Genomic DNA, 26,819 nt, shown 5'->3' with positions numbered 1-26,819 from the left:
TGAGTACTACATAAGCAACAACAAAAATGGACTTAGTAGAAACAGTACTGAGGAAAGCTAATCATTTATTTTTTTAAGGAAGAGTGGTTTTTGTTCTTGCAAAATTTTAAGTACAATATATACTTTGGTCTTTGCATGAACGCTAGAGTGTCTTTAAACAACAGGAGTTTTGGACCGATTTAACACCAATTTATAAAAATAAATCTTGTTTTGGTAATGTGAGGCGTTTTCAGATTGAACCCTAAACATTCAGATCTGGTCACAGGCACAAACAAACATGTTTGATATTTAGGATTTTAAATCAGAATGATTACGACTATGATTACAGCATTACTTTCACCATAGCTAGTGAAAGACAAGTCTACAAAGAGACAGAGATGAATGAGAGAAGTTTTGAAGTGGCGACCATGAAACAAGCTGCCATACAGGTCCATAGGAGAGTGGAGGAACGGTTTGTGAAAGTATGGCAACAACACAACTGATGTATAACATATACCACAACTGTACAGACAAAGAGAAGAACAGGGAAGAAAGCACAGATAGCTGCTAGTGCTATAAGCTAACGTACTGATGTTGTGGCTAAGCAGCGGTAAACATTTTAGCCCTTGAGACTAACATTAGCTAGCATACTACTGTTAACAAATATTAAAATTGGCATATAAATCTCACCTCCAGTTGTCACTGAAGAACAGACAATTATCAATTTTGTTTATGTCCGCTTCCATATAAGATCACGTGAGGTGCTCATTCTGGCATGATCACCATATAGCGTTTTTCAGATTGACTGGTTAGAATCGTCACTACCACTGAACTTAAGACACACATACACAACAGAACCGCTAGATTTAAATAAGCAAAGCCAGCAAAGGATCGAATGCCAAGGATCTGAGCTAAGCCGAGTCATACCCTTAATGTCTTGTAGTGTGTGATGAGCCACAATTTTCAAATCTTGTGTGTGCATGTTTGAGTCTTGAAAGAGGACGATCTGTAAAGATTCTCATTATGTGTGTGATGCAACCATATTTCATAATCTTTCCACAACTCATATAGTTGGCTCAAGTGTTGCAACAAAACAGAAGTACACTTTGGGCTTTAAAGCTTAGATGCACTTTAAGAGAAGAATGAACCGGTGTAACATCATTTTAAACAAACTGTGTTCTAAACCATGCAGAACAAAAAAGAGCAACAGTAGCACTATATCGGGAACTTTAGGGTCTTCGGATAGCTGTTTGTTTAGCCAGAGGAACGTGTCCTGAGGGTTGCATGCTTTACAGGTTAGCAGTTAGCATTATTGGTCTGAGCATAGTGGGATTTGCTGTCCATCAAAAGCTTTCCTGCTGCTCAGGCCAACTGCAAGCAATCAGATTTGATCGCACCAAACACCTGGCTATACAGTAAGCATGTGCTCGGCTACGTGCATGACTGATGCTATCTGGAAAAGGCTTTTTAATTCTCTATAGGACTCCAAACCACTGACAACAATGTTTTTATGGCATTTTGAGCTATTATTCCTCAATAAGACAATCCAGGGAGTGAAAAATGTGCTGGAACTAATTGAGTTCCAAGTCAAATTGCCTGTAATTAGCCACCTTGAGTCTGAGGCAGGCGTCCCGGAGGGTGGAGGGGCACCGGTACCTTTTCCACTGCTGTGATTAGTGCTGCGAGCCTTAGCGTACACATACTCCACACACAGATGCCCAGTGCTGCTAAGGACCAGAGAGGATAACAGAATAAAGCTTTTCTACCTCTTGCATAAAGGAGCATTGATTCTTTCCACCTTATTTTTCCCCCTCTTCCCAGAACTGGTAGTCTTCCCCATCCCACTTCCTCTGAGCATCCTCCAGGGCCCTGGCTGGGAGCTCTCTATACAGCAAAGCCTTATCCTGCCCAACTGCTGCACAGGAAGTTGTGTTTTGTCATTTATATAGTTCCCTCAACACACACACACACACACACACACTACACAGCCAAAATATCCAGGACTCCTTACTCTATACAAATTATTTTAATGTTTTAAAATGAAAGCTACAAGAAAAATACTTTCAGTATTTGCCAATGCATCGCTATATAAAAGTGTTCCTTTACATGCAAAGTATAGCATAAAGTTGAACAAATGAACACTATGATGGCTATTCAGATTAGAGGTCCATCAAAAACTACCTTGGTCATCATCATTCTTTCTTGCTGATTTGACCAGTTTCGTTCTGTGTGTAGAATGATGAGTACACCCAAGATCTTCTGAAAATCCCAAACAAAACACTCATTGCTCCACATAACTGATGACTCATTCTAGCCGTTCTGACATTTCTGAGCATCATCAGGCAGCGCTGCTTGAATCATGGTGTAGGGTGACGCTGTGATGGGTTTATGTGTCGTCGTTATGACCTCTGGAGCTCGTGAATCACTTAGTGCTCATCTCTTACACAGTCCATCAATGTAAGTCTATGGAATTTTGACATCTTTGGAATTCAGCGTCTGAGAGTGGGATCAGTTAGAAAACATATATCCGAAATTTGAGTCTCAAAAGAAAATTCAAGCACATGTAATACAATAAATCAATAGAATGTAATGTGTTTACAAATAATAATTCATATAAAACAATGATGATGTAAAAAAAAAAAATTTTTTTTTAAATACATTAAAATTTAAATTAAAACCTACCTTCCAGAAAATATTCTGTCTAATTCTGTTTAAAGCATCCAATATTTATATTCTTTTTTTTTATTCTTTCGTTCAATTTCTTTTCTGTTGGTGAAACAAAATTAATCAATACTGCTATAATTTCTATGACATTTAATGATGTATTATTAATACTATGTATTATAAATGTAATACTATATATTATAAATGTAATACTATATATTTTATATGTATGCATAGTTAAATTGGTGCATAAAATATGTTAAATATTATTTTTTATTTAGTAAATAAAAAATAAAAAAATATTTTACTCCTTTTAATACTCTAATTTACTAAGTTCTGCTTCTGAAAGTGAGTTCAGCCAGAAAAATATATCAGAACATTTTCAAGTCTCGAAAGAAAAAAACAACATCAGTATGTTGGCTTTCTCAAGTATGCATTATAAAATAAATAAATAATGCTTTTAAAAACAATAATTTATATGAAACCATGATGTGCAAAAGTATTCTAATTGTGTTTTGCTGTATTATACTGTGTATTATATCTGTATGCATTGATGCATAAAAAATGATTAATTCATTATTAACTAATTGCTAAATAATTAAATATTCATCCTTTCATGATTAAAAAAAAAATCTCTAAATTGCTTCTTTAAATGTTTGGTTACTTTGGAGGTCTGGTTGAAATGACTGGAAAAATATAAAAATAACCTTTCTGATCAGTTCTAGACTGAGGTGTTGTGTGAGCACAAGTATCCCAAAACCAGGCGTCCCAGAGTGACACACCCTGCGTTCAGAGACGCAGAGCGAGTCCTTTTCTGATCTGAATGAGCTAAAAGGAGCTGAGGTTAAGTATAGGTTAGCTCACGAGGAACCATCAGGAGGAATGCACGTCCCAGCACAGGAACAACTCCCCTCGACATAATCGCCCGAGCTGTAAATCCAGACCCGCATTTCTGCTGTCTGCGGCCGCTTGCCTCACGCGGGAATATAAGGAAAGGTCACCAACACCAGCCCCGTCCCAACAACTGTCACAACGACCTCACGTGGAAATGTGCGTGTCCACTAGCTTTCGATCCACAGAATAAGTGTGTGTGTCCTGCAAAACAGGTAGGTTTTAAAAAGAAAACGGTTTGGCAGTTAATCTTGTCCTGTTTTCTGAAAAGCAAGGATGGGCCCAACAGCTCAAGAAGAGCATAAATTCCAGGACGGAAAGAAGCGTTGGATTAAGTTTCCTTTCAAGCTCGGGGTCCTTGGCTTAGCAGTCTACCCTTTTGGCCTGAAAGCGAGACAGACAGCAAGTGAAAGAGGAGCCATGAGGCTTCCCCTGAGCGCGCCCCCCTCCTTCCCTGGGCGGCAGTAAATCAGGATGGCAGTTAGCTAGGAAGCAGCTGCTAATGATAGTTTTACTGGGGAGGGGAGGAAGTCATCATCTGACCCCTGCTCCAGGTCTCCTGTGACTGGGACAAAAGGACAGTGAGTGGGCAAAAGCCAAGCGTCGACACAGACTGCTCGGAAAGTGCCACAGGAAACCTGCCTGCGCTTCGATCATATCCACCATCTTCAAAAAACAAAGGCCCGTCTCTTTCCACGGGGAAAATATATGACAAGGCCTCAGCCTATTCTGGGACTCTTCGCACACACTCAAACCAAACCCACAGACATGTAAGCTAAAGGGAAGAGGAAGTTACTAAATATTACTTTCAAAATGTACATGCCATTAGTGCACATATAACACAAAACTACACATCCCATATGTTTGGGGGAAACTCACGAAAGGTCAAGAACATATGGTGAAAAAAAACAACAACAACATGCTGGCCATATTCATTCCCACAACGCATAAAATATGTACAAAATAAAGACTATTGGAGCAAGAAAATACTATTTCATCCCTTTGGAATTAGAAAGTTCTATCTGCATTCTGAGTAGTTCTGAGATATTGAGAATTCTATTTGACTGTGTTTGCACAATATGGGAATAGCTCAGTTTTGACAAAAATGTCAGATAAAACCTTATAATTTCACAAATGTTTTTATTTTATTTATTTAATGTAAAAAAAAAAAAAAAAACATTTAACTCTTTTGTCCCCAAATCTTATTATTGTGATTCAAAATATATCATTCTCATTGCTGTAATGCTCTAAAGAAATTTAATTATAATGAAATGTTATGATAATCATCATATTATATTAATTTATTATTATATTTCAAATGTGTTTAAATTGAACTTATATATTATTAAATATTTATATTTCAGATGTGTTACTTAAATGATATTTATTATCGAAGTATTAACCCTGATAGCATTTGTTGTACTCACTTAAATCTATGTAGGTTCAATGAAAAAAAAAATATATATATATATATATTATATATTATATATTATATATATATATATAATGTAAAATAATGTATTATTTAATGGTATATTGTTCTGCTACTGAAATTAGAACTTTTTACTCTATTTCTACTCATTTCCAGGTGTGCTGGGAAGTTTATTTATTTCATTATTTGTTTATTTTTTGCAAGTGGACAATATGATGATTTTAAAAAATGGTTCTAAAGCTTCACTTACTGTGAACACATCATCATCCCCAAGTTCAGCCTCGTTCTGGAGTGTTGAAGAGGAAGTTGTGGAACCTAAAATAAAACACACAAACAGGAGACATGAGCTGACAGACCTACACATATCCTGTCAGTTAATGGTGGTATTTGAGGTTGGAGAGAGAAAGAAACTGACAAGGAGACAGTAAAAGATTGATGGATGGATGAAACACAACTCTATGCTGATCTCCCAGAGCGCATCACCCTTCACATAGCTGCTTATAGTTCATTCACAGTCCTGCAGCACATTCAAGACTGTAAAATATGTAACTGCATTTGCATCATATATCAATATATATATCAAAATTCATCAGCCTACAAAACAAAAATTAGCAGCCTAAAGAACACTTACACAAGGAACTTCTGCTTATGGCAACAAAAACATAACAACAACAAAATAAACTAGACTAACTGATATAGATGTCAAACATTAAAACATGTAAACAGTCTAAAATAAAACATGAACAAGCAGTAGCACAAATAAATACAACTAAAAGTTCAGATACAGAAAGTGAAATCAAATGTAAATTAACACTGTATAGTTTTATTTTTATAAATAAAATAAAGATTAATCCTTATTAAAGTTACAGAAGTTATTCAGTGAAAATCATTCAGTGATTTTGCTTTTCTTTAGTTCTTTGATTAACATTAATAGCAGAAAGTAACAGCATTATTAGGGGCCATTCACACAGAACACATTTTTTCATTCCAATGCGCTATTTTACATTGTTTTTCTATGTAAACATGTGCTAGACCAGGGGTCGGCAACCTTTTTGACATGACGTGCCAATTTAAATTTGTCTGGTTAACCACTGTGCCAAAATTGTCATCACTGGATATAGCTGTTGGTCATTTAACATTTCTATCGGAAAGCGTATTATTAAAAGTTGACTAATATTAAATGATTTGCAGCTTCATCTTACATCGCTCTCTTTAACGCTAAACTGATGCTACACGCTCTGCTTCTGTGAACAGTAAACCCCGCCTACTTTAATTTGATTGGCCATCTCAGTCATTTTGACATTGACGAGCGCTGTTAGACCACTGAGGCTTTGATCTGGAGCACCTAGTATTTGCAGCGGTCACACGCGCATCCGTAGACTAGCGCAAGTTATTTCTCAAACTTTAATAGTAATTATAGCTCCTAACAGGCTGTGTGACTATGAGAAGTTATTACCTCAAAATGTATGTCATTATGCAGTTTTCCCTACCGCTCGCGTGCCAGCAATTATCCCTCAGCGTGCCACTGTTAGCACACTTGCTGTAGGTTGCTGACCGCTGTGCTAGACGGACATGTATGATTGCTGCACAGGATTGCTGCGTTTTTAAGATGCAGAGTCAAGTTAACAGAATTTCAAATTACGTGAAGCGCTGCTCATCAATGTCAGTTCCAAAACAGTGGACCAATCAGAAGACCCCGGAGGCGGGCAAGCATTGCAACTGATTAATTTCATTGCAACATGACAGAGGAGGCATTCTGCGCTGAGCATCTGAGCACTGCTTCTCATGATTTTAGACCCAAAATCACATTCTGTGTGAATGACCCTTAGGCTGCTGTCACTTTAAGACCTAATGCATGGACCCAGTAAACTGACAGACGTGAATCCTCTTTCTTCTCGTTTACGTAAACTGTCTGTGTTTACAAGGATATTCTGACATAATTTTGTGTGTATTTGTCCTTTCCCGTGTAAGAAGATGTGAAAGAGAACAAAACTCAGTATTCATGCACTATATAAGAAGCAGCTTTTTTGTTGAGTGTGTTGTATTGATTCCACTGTTCTTGGATATTTCGGAGCAATTCTCAATAGCCACCCCTATGAATAATAAGAGCAAAACTAAAGTAAGCAGTTAAATCAGCAGGTCATGTGACCTCAAGATGGCTGCCACCATGAGGGGAGACCCCACTTATATAATAGTCTTCATTTATATGTGAGTGTGCAGAATTTTAAAGAAACTTGTAAAAGGTACTTTAAAAGTACTTTATGTGTGTTTAGGTCTAAAACTATTTTTCTTGGAAACATATGTATATGTAACAAACACATCTGTGTAAAAGATATCTAGCGCCCCTTTAATCCTGGCTACATGTGTTTGGTCTGAATTCAAAGTAGTGTTTTACTGTTTTCGATGTTCTTACCCTCCGTTATGTCCTCCAAGGCTTTCCGCACTCCTCTGTCAAAGGCACGCGCATCGGCGGGGCTCTGGAACGTCAGGCCACATTTTTTGTTGTCGACCTTCCAGTGGTGAAATGTGGGCGTGGCCTTGTTGTAGATCAGATCCTTCCTCACGAAACATTCCAAAATCACCTGCCAGCCAAAACAAGTGAGACATATCAGAGACGGAGCCCACGGCCTGCCGCTGCTCTGCTCTGCTAGAGGTCACTGCCTGAGGAAAGTCTTTCAAATCACATAACAAATGGATTCGTGACCAGATTTGACTTGGAAAAGAACCCAGCATGGGTTGTAAATCAGCTTGATTTCCTAAAAGCTCCTGGGGAGGAAGACTGTGAGTGTTGGTGCCACACCTGCTTGTCTTTGAGGCGTTCGCCGTGGATGAGGAAGTCATTGCGGCCGGTCAGCTCAGCAGGCATCACCTTACAGACGCCCACCCTGCTGAGGCCCCCACCTTCCTGTGCCAGCCATCCCCCACTCGAGTCATCTCGGGTCATGACCACCGCTTTGACGCGCACAATGTAACTGTCACTGAGAGAGAGAGAGAGAGAGAGAAAGAGAAAGTTTAATTCTCAAAGACACCTGAGGAACATTTGCAATGCATTTGAAACAATATTTTGCAGGTGATCAAAAATACACTGTAAAAATCAAGATGGTTTTAATACTAGTTATTACCATAAAGACTAGTTCTGCAACGTTTTTCTCTTTTAAAGCTGCAGTAGGTAACTTTTGTAAAAATATATGTTTTACATATTTGTTAAACATGTCATTATGTCAGACAGATCAAGCTCCTCTGGCTCCTCCCAGTACTACTATTGCCATTTGCAGAAAGTAATGTGCTCCCGGTAAAAATCAACCAATCAGAGCTGCGGTCCGTAACTTTGTTTGTGTTCAAAATGTAGAAAAATGAACATAATAAGCGAGTGCACCATGAATCCATTTTCCAAACCGTGTTTTTGGCTTGTCCTGAATCACTAGGGTGCACCTATAATAAGTGTTTATATTCAGACTATTTTAGATTGCTTCGGGGGTACCGCGGCGGAGTAACCCAGTACCTTTGTGATTCTTCATAGACATAAACAGAGAGAAGTACTTCCGGCTACGATGTTCTTCCGCAAGACGCAAGCAGTTCTGTTTATTAACCGCTAGAGCGTCAAAAGTTCCCTACCGCAGGCTTTAAAGGGAAAGTTCACACAAAAATTACAATTCTGTGATCACTCACCCTCGCGTTGTTAATAACATTTCTTTCAGATTCAAAACTCAAAAAATACAAGGATTAGTTTACGTTATCAAATATTCTCAAGCAGTCAACAGGTGTCATTAAATGTTTCAGTAAACATACATTTGGGATAATACAGTCTTAATAAAATTGGATTGAATATCAATCGTCCTTATTCATAAAGTGAGAAACTGTCTTCAAAACAAGCCTTGATTCATTCTTGTACTGTATTTGACGTCTTATTGTGTAAAAATAACTGTTTTCTTTTTGAAAATAATTACAAAAAATGTATTCATGTGATCAAAGCTGTATTTTGAGCATCATTACACCAGATCAGCGTCACATGATCCTTCAGAAATCAGTTTGATGTGCTGATGTGAAGCTCAAGAAACATTTATTACTATTATCCATGTTGAAATATTTGTGCTGCTTGATAATTTCGTGGAGCTACTTATTTCTCAGGTAGAAAGTTCAAAAGAACAGCATTTGTTTAAAACAGAAACTTTATGAATAGTCTTACCCTCACTTTCGAACACTTTTCTTTTCACTTTCAAAAGAAAACATAAAACATACTGACCTTAAACTTTTGAATATTAGTGTACTTTCGATAAATACTTCTTTTTTTTAATCATTGAAAAACATTTTATTTCAACTAATACAACATCATATTTCAGCCGCGCTGGCCAGCTGTGCTCTAAATCCAGCTGTGTATTTTCCATTCATCTGCGGCTCTACACAGTGATGTCAGACATAGCAATGGGGAAATCAAGCATCAACACCTCAGGCCAAACAAGACGGCCTGTCAGTAAGAAGCTCACAGTCTTCACAGTGTTACACATGGCCAGAGGACAAGAAAGCTAAATTAAAATCAATGTGAAAAAAGTCCTCCCTAGAGGCATCTGCACTCAGACTCGAGCCAGGTTTACTTCCAGACGAACTCAAGCGTTCTTCCTCTGTGATGCCGTGAACGCCAGCAGTCAGCCTTATATGGTAACCTGAGCAGCGTGTTCAATAATTAACCGCAGAAGGAGAGCGGACGGGTGAGGAGGTGAGGGCACGTCTCAAGATCAATAGAAAGAGTCAGAGGAAGGAAAGGGTCTCGTGTACGTGTGAACGCTCACACTCGTCATTAAGCCCTCAAACCTCGGACTCCTAAAGAAACAGTAGTGAAGAAAAGTCTCTTTAAGATCTCAAACGTTTCCCTTGAGACTGCAGTGAGACGTCGAGCAAATGAACTTCTTAGATCTCAGACGTGTCTTTTCTAGGATTTCTAGGATAGGAAATGACTCAATAGAGTAAAGGAATCAGTGAAAAGAATAAATGCAGCATCTCACATGCACATTAGACAGAAGCAAAACTATCCCGTTTTTATCAGATAATATTGGCGTTTTTGAAAAACAGACTCAGCCAGTAATTTATTCGAGTTTTCCATTCAAATAGACAGGAGCTGTAGCAAGACTATTGGTTAGACAGAAAACTGTGTGGCCATGATGGCTGCCAAGTGGACTGACTTGCCTTGAAGGAAATTTGGCTCAGAATCGCCAAGTCTGCAATAAAAAGTCCGAGATTTGAGCACGAAATCAAACATTTCTTCTTCAGACCTAATGATCTGCACACATCTGCCACATCCATTTTATCACAACCCTACCTTTACAAAATACATACATATTTTAAACCAAAAATGAGACCGCATATATCAGTCTTGTTATGCACTTGCCAGAGATATACGTATCAAAATGACTGTTTTTTTTTGTTTTTTGCACACAGTTCTATTAATCAGCACAGAAACAGATATACATTTGGTTGATATTACTGACAATTCTTCCACAATAAAAAATAAACAGTATGATCGTTACGTTAACTATTAAACTATTCGTTTGCTGACAGTATATTTTAAAGTGTAGATTCATAAACTTAAACAGCCTCAAAGTCTATTATTGTTTCACTAAGCAATAGTTTTTTTTGCCAAAGGTGTGCTAGTTTAGCCCTGATAAGTATTGGGTTATAGTACACTGTTTTAAGTATACTTGCATTTAGTAAACAGTATGCCACCGATTACATCTTATTTCTATTGTCCTGACTGAGTCTGAGACTAAGCCGATGTTTAAATGAAATATCCCAAAAGTAGAGCAACCTTTAAGCAATAAACGTTTCCTCGCGGATGTGATGTTGAATTGAAAAGCATGCATCTAGAACAATCCAAGCAGATTCTGTCTAATGAAAGAGAATACGACTTGATCTACAAAACACTGAGCCATGGCATAGACCACAGCAACAATACGGCCGGGTATTAACCATCATCCATTTGTAATTATTATACACAGTCACTGGCCCAGGGCCTACGTAGATGTGGCTCCTCTAGTGGAAAGAAAGAGAGAAATGCTGTCTGTGGGATCAGAATGAATGAGGGAGGAAGTCCTGTGGGAGCAGCACTGTCTAATGTACTTACACTACGAGAGCCAGGCCAGGGGATTGTCTCCATGCCACAGTCATTCAATATCAGCAGCTAATTAAAACCAAATCAAATGCAAATCCTAATAAAACGAGGTGTTTTTCATAATTGAACGAGCGGAGGCCTGGTGAATCCTGTCTAAGCTGCAGCTGTTTCCCACCACACGTCTGGAGCACTGGAGACCAAAAGCTGTCAGTCAATACCTGAACAAACACTTGAAAATGTTGTCCGATATATGATACGGATATGATACTGAGCTGTGATCTTTCAAGAACGTCATATTTCACCTCAAACCCATAATAAAAAAGCATGCATAATATAACAGCATTATTTTAGTATAATTTATACACTGTTATAGTATTTAACATTTTAATAAGTACTCTAAATACTATTTTTAAATGAAACTTTAATTTTTATATTTTCAGTTTTAATTGTAATTTCATTTTTAGAAATTTCAGTAATACTAATTTTACTTATTTCACTTGGTTGCCAAATTTCAGTTTAGATTTTTTTTCATACAATATACATATATTATTTTATTATTTATAGTTTTAGTTACAGTAATAATACACACACACACACACACACACACACACACACATACACACACACACACACATATCACACACACACATATATATATGTGTGTGTGTGTTATAAATCTTACTTACAGGTTAGGCCTACTGTATGCATTAAAAATGTGTGTGTGTGTGTGTGCATATATAGACCATAAATTGTAATATATATATATATATTACATATATATAATAATAATTACAACCCGAAAAACAATTCTTTATCATTAACAAGACTGCTGATTTTGGAGTAAACATTAAGGAAATCTACAATGTTTGTCAAGCCAAAATGTCCAATACCAGTTACTTGACTGATGCATGTATATTCATTAAAACCATTGCTAATATTACTGATAAGCTCTCTCACAACAGGTCTAAAAAAGAAGGCATGATAAAACCTGGATGTTAAACGCAGAAAGGCGAGTGAAAATGTCACTGAAGTATGTGTGAGTGTTTATGTCTGTGTGTGTGAGAGAGTGACTCATTCCATCCATCTGTGATGTGGAAATTTACAAAAAAACAGCCCTTTTTCCTCGTTTTTCCCTCATAACGATTGAAAGATCGTACCTACACTCCGGTGAGTGCAGGAGGGCACAACAGGGTGAATGGGTGAGATATCTTTTAGAAATATAAGTGCAAATAGGACTGTTTGTCAGTGTGAACATGCCCACTCATTTTATGCAAAACGATACTGAAATCTTCTCTTTTATTTCTAACACACTCTTATCATAGTCAGTGAATGTAATGAGGAAACGTCTGATTAAAATTAGAGACGGCTGTTTCCTTCCTGTGTGATATCATTGTTGCTTCCTGTTGTTTATCTCTTATGTCCTTCTAAGGACACTAGACATCTATAACAGGAGACTTGTTTTTTAACTTACATCCTTGGCATTTTAAATCATCATCTTATTTTAAAACTCTTTGCATTAGCTACATATTCTTTCGGATATCTGATACAGTCAAACAGAGACGTCAAAATCACGCTACAGTATACTGAACAAAATCTGAGAACAACTAAATATTCCTGCGCTGTTTGAGCAATGAATTTCCATGACCTTTCCAGTCGTTCACGAGCACTGGATAAGGATTTTTTTATATATATATTTCTTTAAAGGCAGATTTAAGAAACCGGTTTGGACAACTTCGATTCATCGATGGAACGCGCCTCTACCTAAATTAAAATTCCAGTAAAAATAAACACTAGTTGCAGTAAAACACCTACAACTTAAATTTTTTCTTCACACATATTATTAATAAAGACTTATTTTGCTTGGCTCCACAATACTGTTTATTAACCATAGCAATTTTTTTTTTACATAAGCAGGTCCATATTGTACTGAAATTTATAACAAAAATAGCCATGCAATGCAGAAAAATATATAAAGTTAAACGTTTTACACAGATTAAAGTGAAAAAGAACTAAAACCAATAGGTATCACTACGTCCTTATTAGTTAACCTTAATTAATGCATTAACATTCACAATAAGAATTAGTTACATTTGCTACAGAAGTTATTAATCTTTGTTAAAAAAAATAAGTCTTGGTTCATGTTAGCTCATTAAATGACAAAGTTGCAACTTACGATTTTCACAACATGTTGTTAAATATTGGAATACCTAAGAATTAACTAATGTAAACTAATGTTAAGTGTGAATGAACAATAAAGAATCAAAACACTTTCAAACAATATCCAGGGCATGTCGTAATCCAAATTAAAATGTAAAAAAAAAGTTTGAAAATAAATAGCCTATTAAATCTAAATATTTAGGTATTTGGCAAATCCACAAATCTGAATGGCTATTTAAATACTTTCTAAAAAATAGCGCAGCTGCTTTATTTATAGGGTTTCATGGGTAACGGCTGCATTTTCTGCAGTTTGGCGCCATCTGCTGTCAGAGAGTGAATGTGCTTTCATTCAGCGCGTCTCTCGTGAGTTCCCCCATGTGCTTCTCATGCGTGCTTGTTTACATCAAACAGTTTACGGCAGTGTTGTGCATTTTTACCAGTTGACTGGAAAAATATTCTTAAAATGGACTTCAAAATTCTGAATAATTTGTTATATATAATTATTCATGGTATTTAGAAGTACTTACGATAACAAAATTGTGCACATTCATTAACGTGATATGTTGCATTACCGAATACCGGCACGTCTACCACTCACTAGACATTTTACATTGAAAGTGTTGCAGAACATGCAAAAAGCATCATAACATCATTTTGCAGAAATGCTGCAACAAGCACGTTTTTCCACATTGCCTGGGTTGGGTTTGGAATAACATGAGGGTGAGTAAATGATAACAGAATTTTGTTTTCATTTTGGATGAGTTATGTAATCAGACTGGTTTTTGTCTACACAAGTTCTTCCAAAGAGCAAACAGCCAAAGAAACAAAACTAGAACAAAAACTACTAAAAACAGTCCCTTTCCATGACCATTGACATCCAAAATATAACCTGCATGATTCAAACACATCCACAGATTTCACTCCATTCATGTTAAGCAGTTGCTTTTACCAGTGACAGTTAGCTGGTCATCGTTTCCAAGTAAATAACTCAGAATATTTAGCATGTCTCTTTAGCATGCTGGGACATCTACCATCTGGCTTTCTGGGGGGTGGGGGGGGATAGGGTCATAAAATTACAGCCATTTAACAGACACAATGTGGAGCGTGTGCGTACACACATATACAAACACAGACACACACAACAGAATGTACGAAGGCGGCGAAAGCCACGACTCCCTCTGCTCGCTGCCATCCCAGGCTGGAAGGTGTCTCAGTGCGCCCTCTCTCCCATCTGTGCAGCAGTGGGCGTCAGGCCAGCGTCGCACCCCGCCATAAGCAGCCAAGAAACAACACACTGAGCGCAACACAGGTGAAACTCCACCAACCTGAACACAACCATCTTCCTTGTTGCGCCTCCATTCATCAGCTGCATCACATGTGTTCATTCAATTGTTATAGTCTTTTAGAAGGAATCACAATGGAAATTTAAAAAGAAAAGAAACAACCCCCATCCATTTTCATTGTGCACTCAACCATGTAAACAAGTGTCTGACTTCCTACTAATATTTTAACAATAAAGAGTTCTTTGGGAGTGAACATGTGTGTAGTTCTGTCGTGGGTAGCATGGCTAAATAAATTATCATCGACATCATTTGCAATCCTAGACCCTATTTAGTGGGTTCCAACTCGATTTTAAGTCAATAAATTCACCCAAAGAGTGAGTTCACCAAAAAACTAAAAGTTCCATTAATTATTCACCCTCATTTGGTTCCAAGCCAATAAGACCTAAATTCAACTTTGAACATTTTTAATGAAAGTCCATGCAACCAAGACTTGTATTGATCAATGCTTATACATAATAAAAACCTACATTAAATACGTTCATCGTATAAAGCGATCATGTCTCTTTTAGAAGACTGCTTGATTAATACTGCATAATTTTGTAAAGCATCAAAGTTATAATTGAGGAGGAATTGATTGGAAAGACAGACATCTCTCAGGTTTCTTTAAAAATATCTTCATTTGTGTTTCAATTGTATGAAAGTCTTAAGGGTTTGGAATAACGTAAGTGGGAGTAAATGATGACCGAATTTGACATTTAAAATGAACAAATTTTCATTAAAATTCCAGTCTATTGCTCAAATGATTTATTAAAACTTGGATTATTGTGCAAATGGACCGCTTTTATGATACTTTGATGGTGCTTGACAGCCACTGGTCGCTGTATGCTAACATGGAAAAGAGCATTCAGCTTTCCTCCAAAGAAAGAAATCGTTACAGGTTGGGAACAAAATGAGGGTGAGCGAATGGTGACAGAATTTGAATTTCAGAGGGGAACGAACACTAAATGAACGTTTCAGCAAAACAAAATCTCTTACGTTGATTGTATTTAACCTCAAGAAGATTCCCCGTGTTTTCTAAATAATGGCCCATCCTCCATTGCTTGGATAAACAGTTCGACTTTCCCCAAACTCTCTTGTATTATGGTTAGGCACTTCAAACAAAGTCTGAGCGAGTGCCACAGAAATGACACACTTCACCTTAAAATGGAAGTGAGAAAAAGACAAGCCAAAGATGACCTTGACACAAATCAACAAATAGTACGTATCTATTTCCAAACTAACCACATTAAAAGGTCAAAGAAAGCCACTGGGATTCTTTAAGTGCCTTCTAAAGAGCCAGCAAAAACACCCACTTGGGGTTTCCTCAAAGATGAAGGTCTACAAGCTCCAGTTTACAGAAGTAACAATGGCAAAACTTTCTACAGAATGGGTATTTTGGTGTACGTGCAGGTTGGCAGGCCATAGAGGAACTAGGGATAGACGGATGTGTCACCATAGTTTAGTCTATTTGATTAGCATCAGGGGGCACCGGCTTCACAATAGGGCACAATGGTTTCCGCACAATGTGGAACTGTCCACGTTCTCAAGGCTTTAAATGATATGTCGCCACCTCTTCCCAGAGTCTCAGTGAGATCAACAATGGACGACTCAGAGAATTATGACAGCACAGCTCCAAATGAATTCAATCAGCAATCTTCTCCTGCGGCCAAATATCATATCTTCATGAGATGCTGGGAACATTACTCCCAATTAATTTCAAATTAAACGACAAAAACAGAAAACATTAGGTCATATTAGGTGAGTAAATTAACAACAAAGTTAAGTTTTTGGGTGAACCATCCCATCATGGTTTTACCAGCACTGTACCCCTTAACTGTGATTTTTTCTTTTTTTTTAAATCACATGCGCACTGGTTTATGATTTAAAATTCAAAAGCCAAAATCTCTTGTGCTAATCTGATTCATAAATCAAACATTCTTCATCCTGTCACTGAAGCTAGATTTGTGGGGGTTGTGTGGGCACAGAAAAAAAAATAAATAAAAAAAACAGATTAACCAAAATTTCTAATTAATTTTTAAAATTGCTGGGCAATGGAAAGCTTAGGATAATACATTCCAGTGCCATGTCATGTACAGCCCTGAAAAAATGCTAAAACATCAACATAAAGAACATGAACCAACATTGATCATTCTTATGCACATCCATAAACGATGACCAAATTTAAGATGGCTAAGATGCAGCATTTCATTTACATAGAGTGAAAGCGGCCTCTGATTTGATCAAAGCTGCTTCTTCCACTCCTATCGACCAGTCAACGCAGACATATTTCTTCCTAAATCTCTACACAGAATTTGCACCCCAGTGAAAAACTGAGATGCATTGTGCATCATTTTGGAATCAGATTATAACCGAAACTGAAGATGCCACATGGACCTCACTACTGCCATTCAAAACAGCACCTTGTGTTTTATACAAAGACATGGCAACCCTTGAAAGACAAACGCAGAGCAGAACGGCACATGACAACAGAACAATCCGGAAAAACCTGCCTCGACCTGGCTTACCGGCAGCTCTCCATCATCTCTGCGTATCTAGAGGCAGCGCTCACGGCATCGGCGGGGCGAGCGTCTCACGGTCGCACTCAGAAGGACGGAGACCGAGCATGTCTGCGTCCAGAAAGCAGGGAGAAAGCTCCAGCCTCCTCTTCACACACTGTATGATTCAGTCTCCTTGACAAACACTCTGAGTGCTGGAGTATGAGTCATCCGCAAGCAGCCATTTCTGCCTTGAGCCGGCGGCCTACAGCACAGATTTCCCTCTCTCTCTCTCTCTCTCTCTCTCTCTCTCTCTCTCTCTCTCTCTCGCGGTCTAACTTGCAGAGAATATAATCTCCAAGCAGCGTAAGCTCCAGCTCGCCTACACCTCCAGCTACAGCTACGACCAACAACACCCACACATGCACAGGGTGTGGGCTCAACCGAACATGAACCAGTGCAGTTAGTTACTATGCCCCTCTACATCAAACAACACACCTACACACACGGCAAGAGCTGACTATACGCTGTGTAAACACCTATATCTAAACCATCAATAATCGGTGTGAACAGGAGAACTGGTCCGGAGCGCTGTTTGACGGTGTAGCATTGTTCAATCTAATGTAGAGGATGAATAAAAGAGAGCCATCAATGGAGAAAGACATTTGCATTTACTAGGAGGGGTTAACAATTTAAACCAGGACCCACTGGTTTCTTCATTGGGGGCCATTAAAAAGCAGCCATCTTTTATGATTTGTTTATAAGTAATATATACACTGAAACTTTCGTGTACACCCAGGGGATCCTAAACCATTTCTGCTACTTCAATGAATGGGGAAGTTCACCTAAAGTCAAATGTCACCAAAACTGGTTCCCAGCATTCTTTAAAATATCTTTGTGTTCTGCAGAAGAAAGTCATACAGGTTTAAAACAATAGGAGTGTGAGTAAATGATGACAGAATGTTTATTTTTGTCTAAACGATTGCCTCAGGCATAATGTTATTTTAGTTCCTATACTACCATTCAAAAGTTTAGGGTTGGTACGTTTTTTTTTTATGTTTTTGAAAGAGGTCTTCCAAAGGCTGCATTTATTGAAATACAAAGTACAATAACTGTGAAATATTTTTACTATTTAAAAAAAGCTGTTTCTATTTGAATTTTTTATTTGGTATTTGAATTTCTTATTTGATATTTGAATTTAAAATGTAATTTCTATGTTCTTTGGAAACATTTACAAGACAAAATTCTTTCTTTGAAAAGAAAGTTCAAAAAGTTCAAAATACTTCAGCACTTTTACTTCAGTATTAATTAAAATAAATAAATCGCTGCTCTAACAATACACCAATTTTATCATATTTTTAATGAAATGATGATAATGCATATGGAATTTCACATATGAAATGAATCAATCATCTTCTTTCCACTGAAAGAAATCTGAACTCCAACCAGTTTTACCAGGTACAGTATATCATCCTCTGTTTTTATTTTATCAACATTTAACATACTTTAGATGCTGGAACAGTTCAAATCGTCATATTTGTATCATATTATACATTATATATATATATATATATATATATATATATATATATATATATATATATATATATTCAGTTAGCGTCATATGCTGGTGTGGAAGAAACAATCCAATTATATATTTTATTTAAAATAGACCTGGTAATGTTCAGATATATGATCTTGTTAATACATTTATTGTATTTACAGCACTTTAATTCCTTTGGATGAATTTACTTGAAGTGTTGTTGTTGTTGTTGTTGTTTTTTAATAATTATGGTAAACAGAATTATTTTTTCAGCACAATTACACCAGTATATGTATTTATTGGTTTATTAATTAACTGTGTGAAGGCACTGAGCTGTATAATTTATGTATAATTTCTGTTGTCCTAGTGCTGCAGTCTGCACTTTAATGCTAATCAAATAACAAAAGACAAAAGATCGCACTCTTTTCTTGACTAAATAACTTTTGTAACTTTTGTAACCAAAACTTTACCGATGTTTTATTAAGGTTATTGTGTCATTTTCACTCCAAAAAAAATCACCATAAGAGCTAATGAAAACACAGCACGAGAAGTGCACATTAAACTCTCTCTCTCAGTTGATTTATCATCAACATACAGCGAATTGAACAAATATATACAGATCTCATGCCCTTTTCGGAGTGTACTGATAAGCTGACAAACTTTAAATCCCAAGAACTGCATGATTTCATTACCAATAAAATGTTAAAATAAGAGTCCCGCCTTAGTAAAGGAGATCTCATACATTTAAACTTACAAAAATATTAATGTATACAAAAATAAGATTAATCATAATAAAATGTTACAATAAAGAAGGATTAATATGCATTTAATGTATACAGTGAAGTGTTATTTTAAGATTTTTAACTTTATTTCTGAACCTGAAATCTACCTAGAAAGCACTGTGTATTCATGTGTCTTTGTTCTGTTGTATTTATGTAGGCCTGCTGATTGTTAAATCAATCCATGTTTATTAGAAATTATTTGATGATACAGCAATAAGACTGCTAGTATAATTTAACGCAGGCGTTTTCGAACTTTGCTGATATAAACAATACAATACAATTTTATTGTACAGATAATATTTGATTCCAGGAAGTAACAAATATCGGTATCGGCTAATAAGTGTTTGTTAAAATCGATATCGGCCCCAAAAAAAGCCTAAAAGTGCATTCCTAGTATAATCTATAGGTAAAAACCCTAAGTGACACATTAAAGTAAACTAGTTCATTGCTCTACATGTCAATCAGATTGTTTCTTATCTAAATTGTTGGTTCTTGACCAAAATAAGCTGCAATGTGGACCAGACTTTATGGCATAGTCAAATGTCATGGCTGAGAGTATGTGAATATTCAGAAAAGAATAATAGACTTTGTCATTGCGTCCTGATGCATCCCGGACAACTGTTAAGAACTGCACACTGCATTATAGTTCAATTTGGAACCAACATTTTGTTTTTCTTTGCAACTTTCTCGATGTAGAAAGGGAAAAAAAAAACTTCCGGGCACCAAATTGCATCATAGTTGTACAAAAGTGGAATGTGGACAGGAATACAGTCTGCCCTCGCTATTCAGTCCAGTGGTGCAGTGGACATTCAGGAGACATGTGAACACATGACATTTATCACATGAGTGTTGCAACACTTAGTGCAGTCAGTAGAGTCTTTTTCGCTCTTTCTTTAGGGAAAACACGTGGATTCTGGGGGATGGGACACAATCGTGCAGCCTCTCTATCAGCAACAGCGTGCTGCGCTCTTCTCTGCTTACGAATATCTTCCAGCTCAAACTTATAGGAAAATGTGATCAAATAAAAAGAAATTTAGGTTTGGTTATTCAAGCAATAAGCCACTCCAGGCCATGCGTTTATAAGTGATTTTACCAGGTGTGAGAGGTGTATATGTAAGTCCTACCTTAAGTGGCTCATTGCATTTATAAAACAAAAGTAATCAAAGTTCAATAAATGGTTTAAGACACTATGAATCAAAATAGACCTTATTTACTTGCTCAGTACATGTTTTCGGTCTCATTTAGACACAGAAGTTCGCACATCTCTCAGCATATGAAGCTAAAGAGAAAATCTGAAGATGTGCCTGGTTTGACATTATTGACTCCTAAAAGAATTGGCATGAATAACGTGAATGAGACTTGAAAACCAAGTGATTTTGTGCGATTAATGACTTAAATTTAACTCTTTTCCTCATGCAAAGAGCTCAGTGTCATTTTGTTTACACACTGTATGCTTTCATGCATATTCTGAACACTCTGGGCAGTTTATAAACCATTTGTATTAGTAAGACAAAGGCACCCTAAGGCACACATATAAAAACAAACAAAAAAAACCAAGCAAGATATGAAAAGCAAATCTATAAATGTGGGGCAGCGTGGTTTCCGCCTCTTTTGGAAGGTGGGTTAAACAGTTGCACCAAACCTGATAAGGGCAGACTGTTACTTCCTAAGATAAGGTGTGTGTAACCCTGCCTGGCTCTACTTACAGCCAACTACAAAAGAGAGGGAAGAGGAAACAAGACTCTCTTTTTAAAGCATGTCTATTTTGTACACCTCAGGCATTACAATGAAGGAATTTTAATCTTGAAAAGCCTATTAAATTAGGGAGTTTTGTGCAAATTCTGCACTTGTGTTACTGAAATTACATGCTTTATTATTATTATTTCTCATGTAAATATCTAATAAGCTCAAGATGCTTATCTCACCCACAGATTCATGACTGATCCATTGTCCTAAACTGTTTTTGAGGCATGTGTCAAAAGCAGAACTAGTACCAATCTGACATGGTGTCTAAAAAACAAAAAGCTCATAGTGTGAAATGCTAAAAAAAAAAAAAAAAAAACAGCTGTGAAACAGTAGCAAATCCAACCATCTGACATATATATTCACACTATACTGTTCAAATGTTTAGGGCCTGTATTTTTATTTCATTTTTTAAAATGAAATTAATTCTTTTCTTCAGCAAGGATGCATTAAATTAATTAAAAGTGACAGTAAAGACTTTTATAATGTTATAATTTGATTTCCAATAAATGCTGTTTATTTTACTTTCTATGCAGAAAAAAAATACATCTAAGCATACTAAGCAGCACAACTGTCTTCAACATAGTGCTAAAAAAATATTTAAATTATTTCTAAAAGATCATGTGACAATGAAGACTGAAGTAAGTGGTAAAACCATCAAGAAATCAAAAATTAACCCAGAAAAAAATAAATATTCCTAATCACTGTTTAAAAAAAAAAAATTTTAATCAAAATGTTCAAGTTTTTTTTTTTTTTTTTTTTTATTATTAATTTCTGAATCTAATGGTTATACCATCTGACAACCTTACTAATATTTTTTTTTTTAAATCAGCTAATTAAAAGATTGCTGTCGAAGTTGCATGGTGGTTTTCTGTGAGAAATTCCTGAATTACATTTGCAATGTTTTTCTGAATAAATAAATAGACACCTAACAACACACCTAAACATATGGTTACAAACACAATATAGCGCTATTCAGCCACAGAACTGCTCTAAGTGTCATATCAACTACATCCACAACCTAAGAAGGGGAAAACCAAGCCTCAAGGCCAGAAAGGACACAAAGAAAGCCAAATAATGATGGCAAGTAATACCAAAGCTATTGTTCATGTCCAGGTGTCCCGTTGCATCTAATGTTGAATTCAGCTTGAATCCTGATTTAGAGATAACACACTCTCAGTCTGGCGGTTGGACTAACACTGGACTCTGACATTTGGCAAAAACTCTCCTCATTTCTGAATGGCCGGTCACTGGACCGTAGGAGCACACTGAAATAAAAGGACTTGTGCTTCCAGTGGACACATGCACATTTCCATATGAGAGCGGTGAAATTCACAAGACCTCATTTGGCTCTGCAATGCCTTTCGGGAGGAGGGGAGGGCTGATTGAATGAAAAAGAACAACAGGTTCAATAAAGCGCAGATAATGGCTTCCTGTCTGGGCCGCGACAGAAGAGCTATCTGTGTTCCCTTCTCAGCAGGACCACAGAGGGGTGAGAAGTTGACAACGCTTTCATTCTCCTGAGGACTGGGAGCTATGGAAGAGTGGCCTTCACAAATAAACCATCGCATTTTACTACCTGGCTCGACCAAGAAAACTTTTAAGGAGACAATCAAATATAAAAAAATAACAGCCTGGAAGATCGGGCAGGAGCAATTGGCCCTTGTGTGTTTTCCACAGGATGTGAAACATATTCATAAGAAGCGCTGGTCGTCTGATAACAGGGAATAAGAAAAGCACTTGAACTTTGAAATGAAATGGCAGATGCAAAACTCAGTCAGTCTTAAGTCTTAACTTATGCTGTTATGTGAAGTGCATGTGCAATGTGACTGAAATCAGATTAATCTGTGTAACATTATTTACTCATAGAACAAGAATCAAAAGCTCACTTCCAATACAAAGACATCCCATTAAAGTTAAATCAATGGAAATGCACTTCTGGTCACAGTAGCTTATCAGTCAATCCTCGGTTTATAACACTTCAAAAAACACAACCCGCCCAGAATATAAGCAGATTTAGACTAAGTAAAGCTCTTTTTTTTTTCATTTTCAGACAAAAGCCTGGGAAATCAATACAGTCCAACATCCTCTTAAAGGGAATTAAATCGCTAACATTACCAATATTAAGTCAAATTAATAGAAAGACAGACATATATCTGTAAAAGGGCTGAGCTTGCCCTTGTTAGATTGAGGACTCATCGTTTTAAAGGCATTAAGGTTAATTATTGCTGTATAAAATATAAGACAAGCTGGGAAAAGAAGTTAGAAGCTTTTATTTTCTAAAACTATTTTCTAACAGTATTGTAATTAGACTGTGTAACAGAAACAGAATGTAGAAAGAGAGCAAACTATAGGAACTGAAGAGAAACTATAAGGATAATCATCCACAGACAGAAAGCAATACACAGAGTAATAGTTTTATTTAAAGCAGACACACGGTCTGTGCCAGGGCTGTTATGAGTCAGAGTGAAAACCAGGATCTGAAATCGATTTTTCCTGCACAGGGAAGGGGACTGGGAATGACCTTTTCTGAAAGTCATTTTGCACTGCTTTCTTCTTCACTATTTACTGGCAGAGTCAAATGTTAGTTTGGAAACATTATTACTGAGATGATCAATACCATTGACATGACCGGACTTCCTGAGTTTGAGTGCTATGATCACATTCATCCTGTTAGGGAACAAGGCCCTAAATAACGCGATATAAACGTAACTAATTACTTTTACTACTGTAAAATCAAACTGAAATACGAAAGTGTGACATGCTTTAGGAATATTTGACTCGTTTCATTGTATGTTTTGATGACAGTGGCCATAACAGTTGTATTGTAGGGTCACATTTTAGATTAAATGTCTTTAACTTCTTAAGTAAAATACATATTATTATTAATATTGTTGCTGTTGTTGTTTGTTACAATGTTCTACTTACTGTGTTCATATTCTATAAAAAAAAAAATAAAAAAAACTCTTGCTGATATGTAAGTGGGATATGGTTATGATTAGGGACAGGTTTATTGGTATGGTTAGGTTTAACTGTGGGTTATGGGTCGACAGTGTAAATAAATGTAATTACATGCAGGTGTTTTTTATATATATATATATCTATATAAATAGTCTACAAGCATGTACAAAATAAGTGTATTGTATCAAATGATTGGTTTAAATGTGTAGTAGTAGGCTTTATATAACATGTGATATAATATAATATTACTATAAGTGGGCCCTACTTTAAAAAACACAGTTTTTTTATTAGCAGAGTAACTTTGGTATAAATTTAATATAGGTAAACACATCATAACTACTCATGCAAGAACCCTTCCATAAAAAAAAAGTGAATAAACTCGTTATAAACGTTTATTTCTCGCTATTTTATTGTAGTAGCAAACACTGAGTATATATATATATATATATATATATATATATATATATGCTACTTTGGAGGAACTGTTATAAATACTCTTGGTGAGCAGCTGTAACTCGTTGTGTAGTTGCACTCTTGTATCAGACGCTCGCTTCAGTCATGAATGGAGCGGCTGGAGGTTACAGCTTTTATGAATGAGCGCAAACAACAACTGCTCTGCCCTTCGCCCTTCCGTCGGACAAGCCCTGGCAGACTGACTCCGATTCATCCGCCAGGACACTGTTGTTAACGTGTGACAGCTACTCTGTCACGGAGGGCCGCGATATTACGAAATAAAGCTGGAGACATGACGGATAACGCGTGGGCCTAAACGAGAGCCCACCGTCGCGTCGGCGAAAAACAAAAACATACGGCGAAAATATGTCGGCTAACTGTGGTTAAAACTGCATTTAACACTTATTATTCGACGTAAGTTAACATTCGTGGGTTAACCCAGCGCTTTCAGGCCCAATTGAGGAGAATAAACAGCCCGAGTAACAATTATAACGCTTTGTCACGCGGCCAAATGCTGTTTTTATGAATGGAGCACTGTATGCAAATGAGGACGATTCAAAGCGCCCGACGAGGAGAAAAAAACAACACAAAAACAAACAAAAGGCGGGTAAATACAACCACTGCAACACACTTTCCAACAAAATAAAACCATTTCGGTTATTATGACTAGTCAATATATTGACGCAAGCTCAACTGTTCAAGAAACAAACAAACACAATGTCTCTGCTGCGCAAAACAACATGTGACGCGCAAACACAGAGGAATGCTGAAGGAAGGGCCTTTCAAACATCAGATCCCTTTACAAAATGTTTCCGATCCACCCCACTCCATCTCCCTCCTCCTCCTCCGGACGAGGGCCCCATGATCCCCCCGTCCCCTGACAATACCACTCAACATTTCCACGCAAAACAGATTCCCAAACTTTCCCAGCTCCGTCTTCAGATGCGATCTTGTGCCTCGCGCCGTGAAAGATGTGAACAAACGTGCAGAACAAAAAACGACCCTCCAAAAACAGACATTTATTTCCAGGTACTTACTCGTTTGGGTGTGTTTCTTCAATCATTTTCTCGTTTCACCTACAAAAAAATCCCACAGCGGGTGCACTTTGTTCGCTCGTCATTTTTATGCCACTCTTTTCCAAATAATCCCTCTATAACGTGTGTCCGTGGTGCGCGCTCTCCTCTCCTCGTCTCCGTCTTGATGGGTCTTTCGTTTCTTTTCTTTTTTTTTCTTCTTCTTTTTTTTTTCACTGGTTCTAACCAGTTGCTAATGAAAACCTGGGAGCTCTTGGAATACAAAAAGGCTAAACCAGATCCTCCCGAATAGTTTCCCACAGTTTGAGCGCTTCCGTGTATTTCCGAGGATCTCTTAGATGAGATATGTGTCGCTGCTGCTGAGGGTGGCCCCGACGAGCCCCATCTCTGATTACTCCATGTTGGATTATCGAGCAGCAGCAGCAGCAGCTCGCGGGGGAGGAGGAAGAAGGGCGGAAGCGATGAGGTCACACTGCAGCCGAGCGCCTCTCAAACCAGTGGGAATCGTTTTACAGATCCTCATACTGAAGGACGGAAGTCTGGCTGGACTGCTGCTTAAAGAAGTGGCATTACAACTTACGCATATTGGATAAATCTCACATTTACTAACAAGAAACCGTCATGCTTTTGTTTTTCAAGGATATGGAATGCGAAGCTGACCCCTTTTCAATTGCAAAAATAAAACAAATAAATAAATAAAAAATAAAAAAACCAAAGCAACACATACACACACACATAAAAATACAAAATAAATAAAACAAGCAACATACACAAAACGAAACAAAGCAAAAAGAAACACACACACAAAACAAAAAAGCTAAGCAATACACACACAAACTAAACAAAGCAAAACAAGCAAACAAACAAAAAACAAGGCAAAACAAAACATAAAAAGCAAAGCAGCACACAAAACAAAGCAAAAAAAAAAAAAAACAAGGCAAAATTATATATATATATATATAAATAAAGAAACAAAGCACAAAGTAAAAATTAAATAAAACAAAACTCAATTAAAACTATTTGCAATACAAATGTGTTTAGTAAAAAAAGTTTTCTCAAAGATAAAATAAAATATTATGCTATCTGACTTTTTCATTGTCACACAAACACACACAAATAAAAATACAAAATAAATAAAACAAGCAACACACAAAACGAAACTAAGCAAAAAAAAAAAAAAAAGCAAATAAACAAGGCAAAACAAAACATACAAAAAAAACAAAACAACACACACAAATAAAAATACAAAACAAACAACAC

General features: G+C 36.9%; 1 protein-coding gene across 2 annotated transcripts in view; it reads right to left on the bottom strand.

Moving 5' to 3' along the window:
- The window catches only part of LOC113113068 (sprouty-related, EVH1 domain-containing protein 2), a 32,543-nt gene extending 6,323 nt beyond the window's left edge, over positions 1-26,220 (bottom strand). The window contains exons 1-4 of one of the 2 annotated variants that reach the window (XM_026279224.1): positions 25,563-26,220; positions 7,767-7,944; positions 7,380-7,548; positions 5,217-5,281 (exon numbers count right to left, since the gene is read on the bottom strand). In XM_026279224.1, the coding sequence (XP_026135009.1) occupies positions 5,217-5,281; positions 7,380-7,548; positions 7,767-7,944; positions 25,563-25,588 (438 nt within the window). In that variant the 5' untranslated portion in view covers positions 25,589-26,220. Of the gene's footprint in view, positions 1-5,216; positions 5,282-7,379; positions 7,549-7,766; positions 7,945-17,073; positions 17,312-25,562 lie in introns of those variants that run through there. The other variant, XM_026279225.1, reaches the window with a different exon arrangement.
- Between the last annotated feature and the right edge of the window lie 599 nt (positions 26,221-26,819).

Source organism: Carassius auratus, chromosome 13 (genome assembly GCF_003368295.1).
Source record: "Carassius auratus strain Wakin chromosome 13, ASM336829v1, whole genome shotgun sequence".
In the NCBI taxonomy this organism is placed as follows: Eukaryota; Metazoa; Chordata; class Actinopteri; order Cypriniformes; family Cyprinidae; genus Carassius; species Carassius auratus.
The sequence above is the reverse complement of the archived record's forward strand: the minus strand, read 5'-3'. Positions and strand labels throughout refer to the sequence as shown.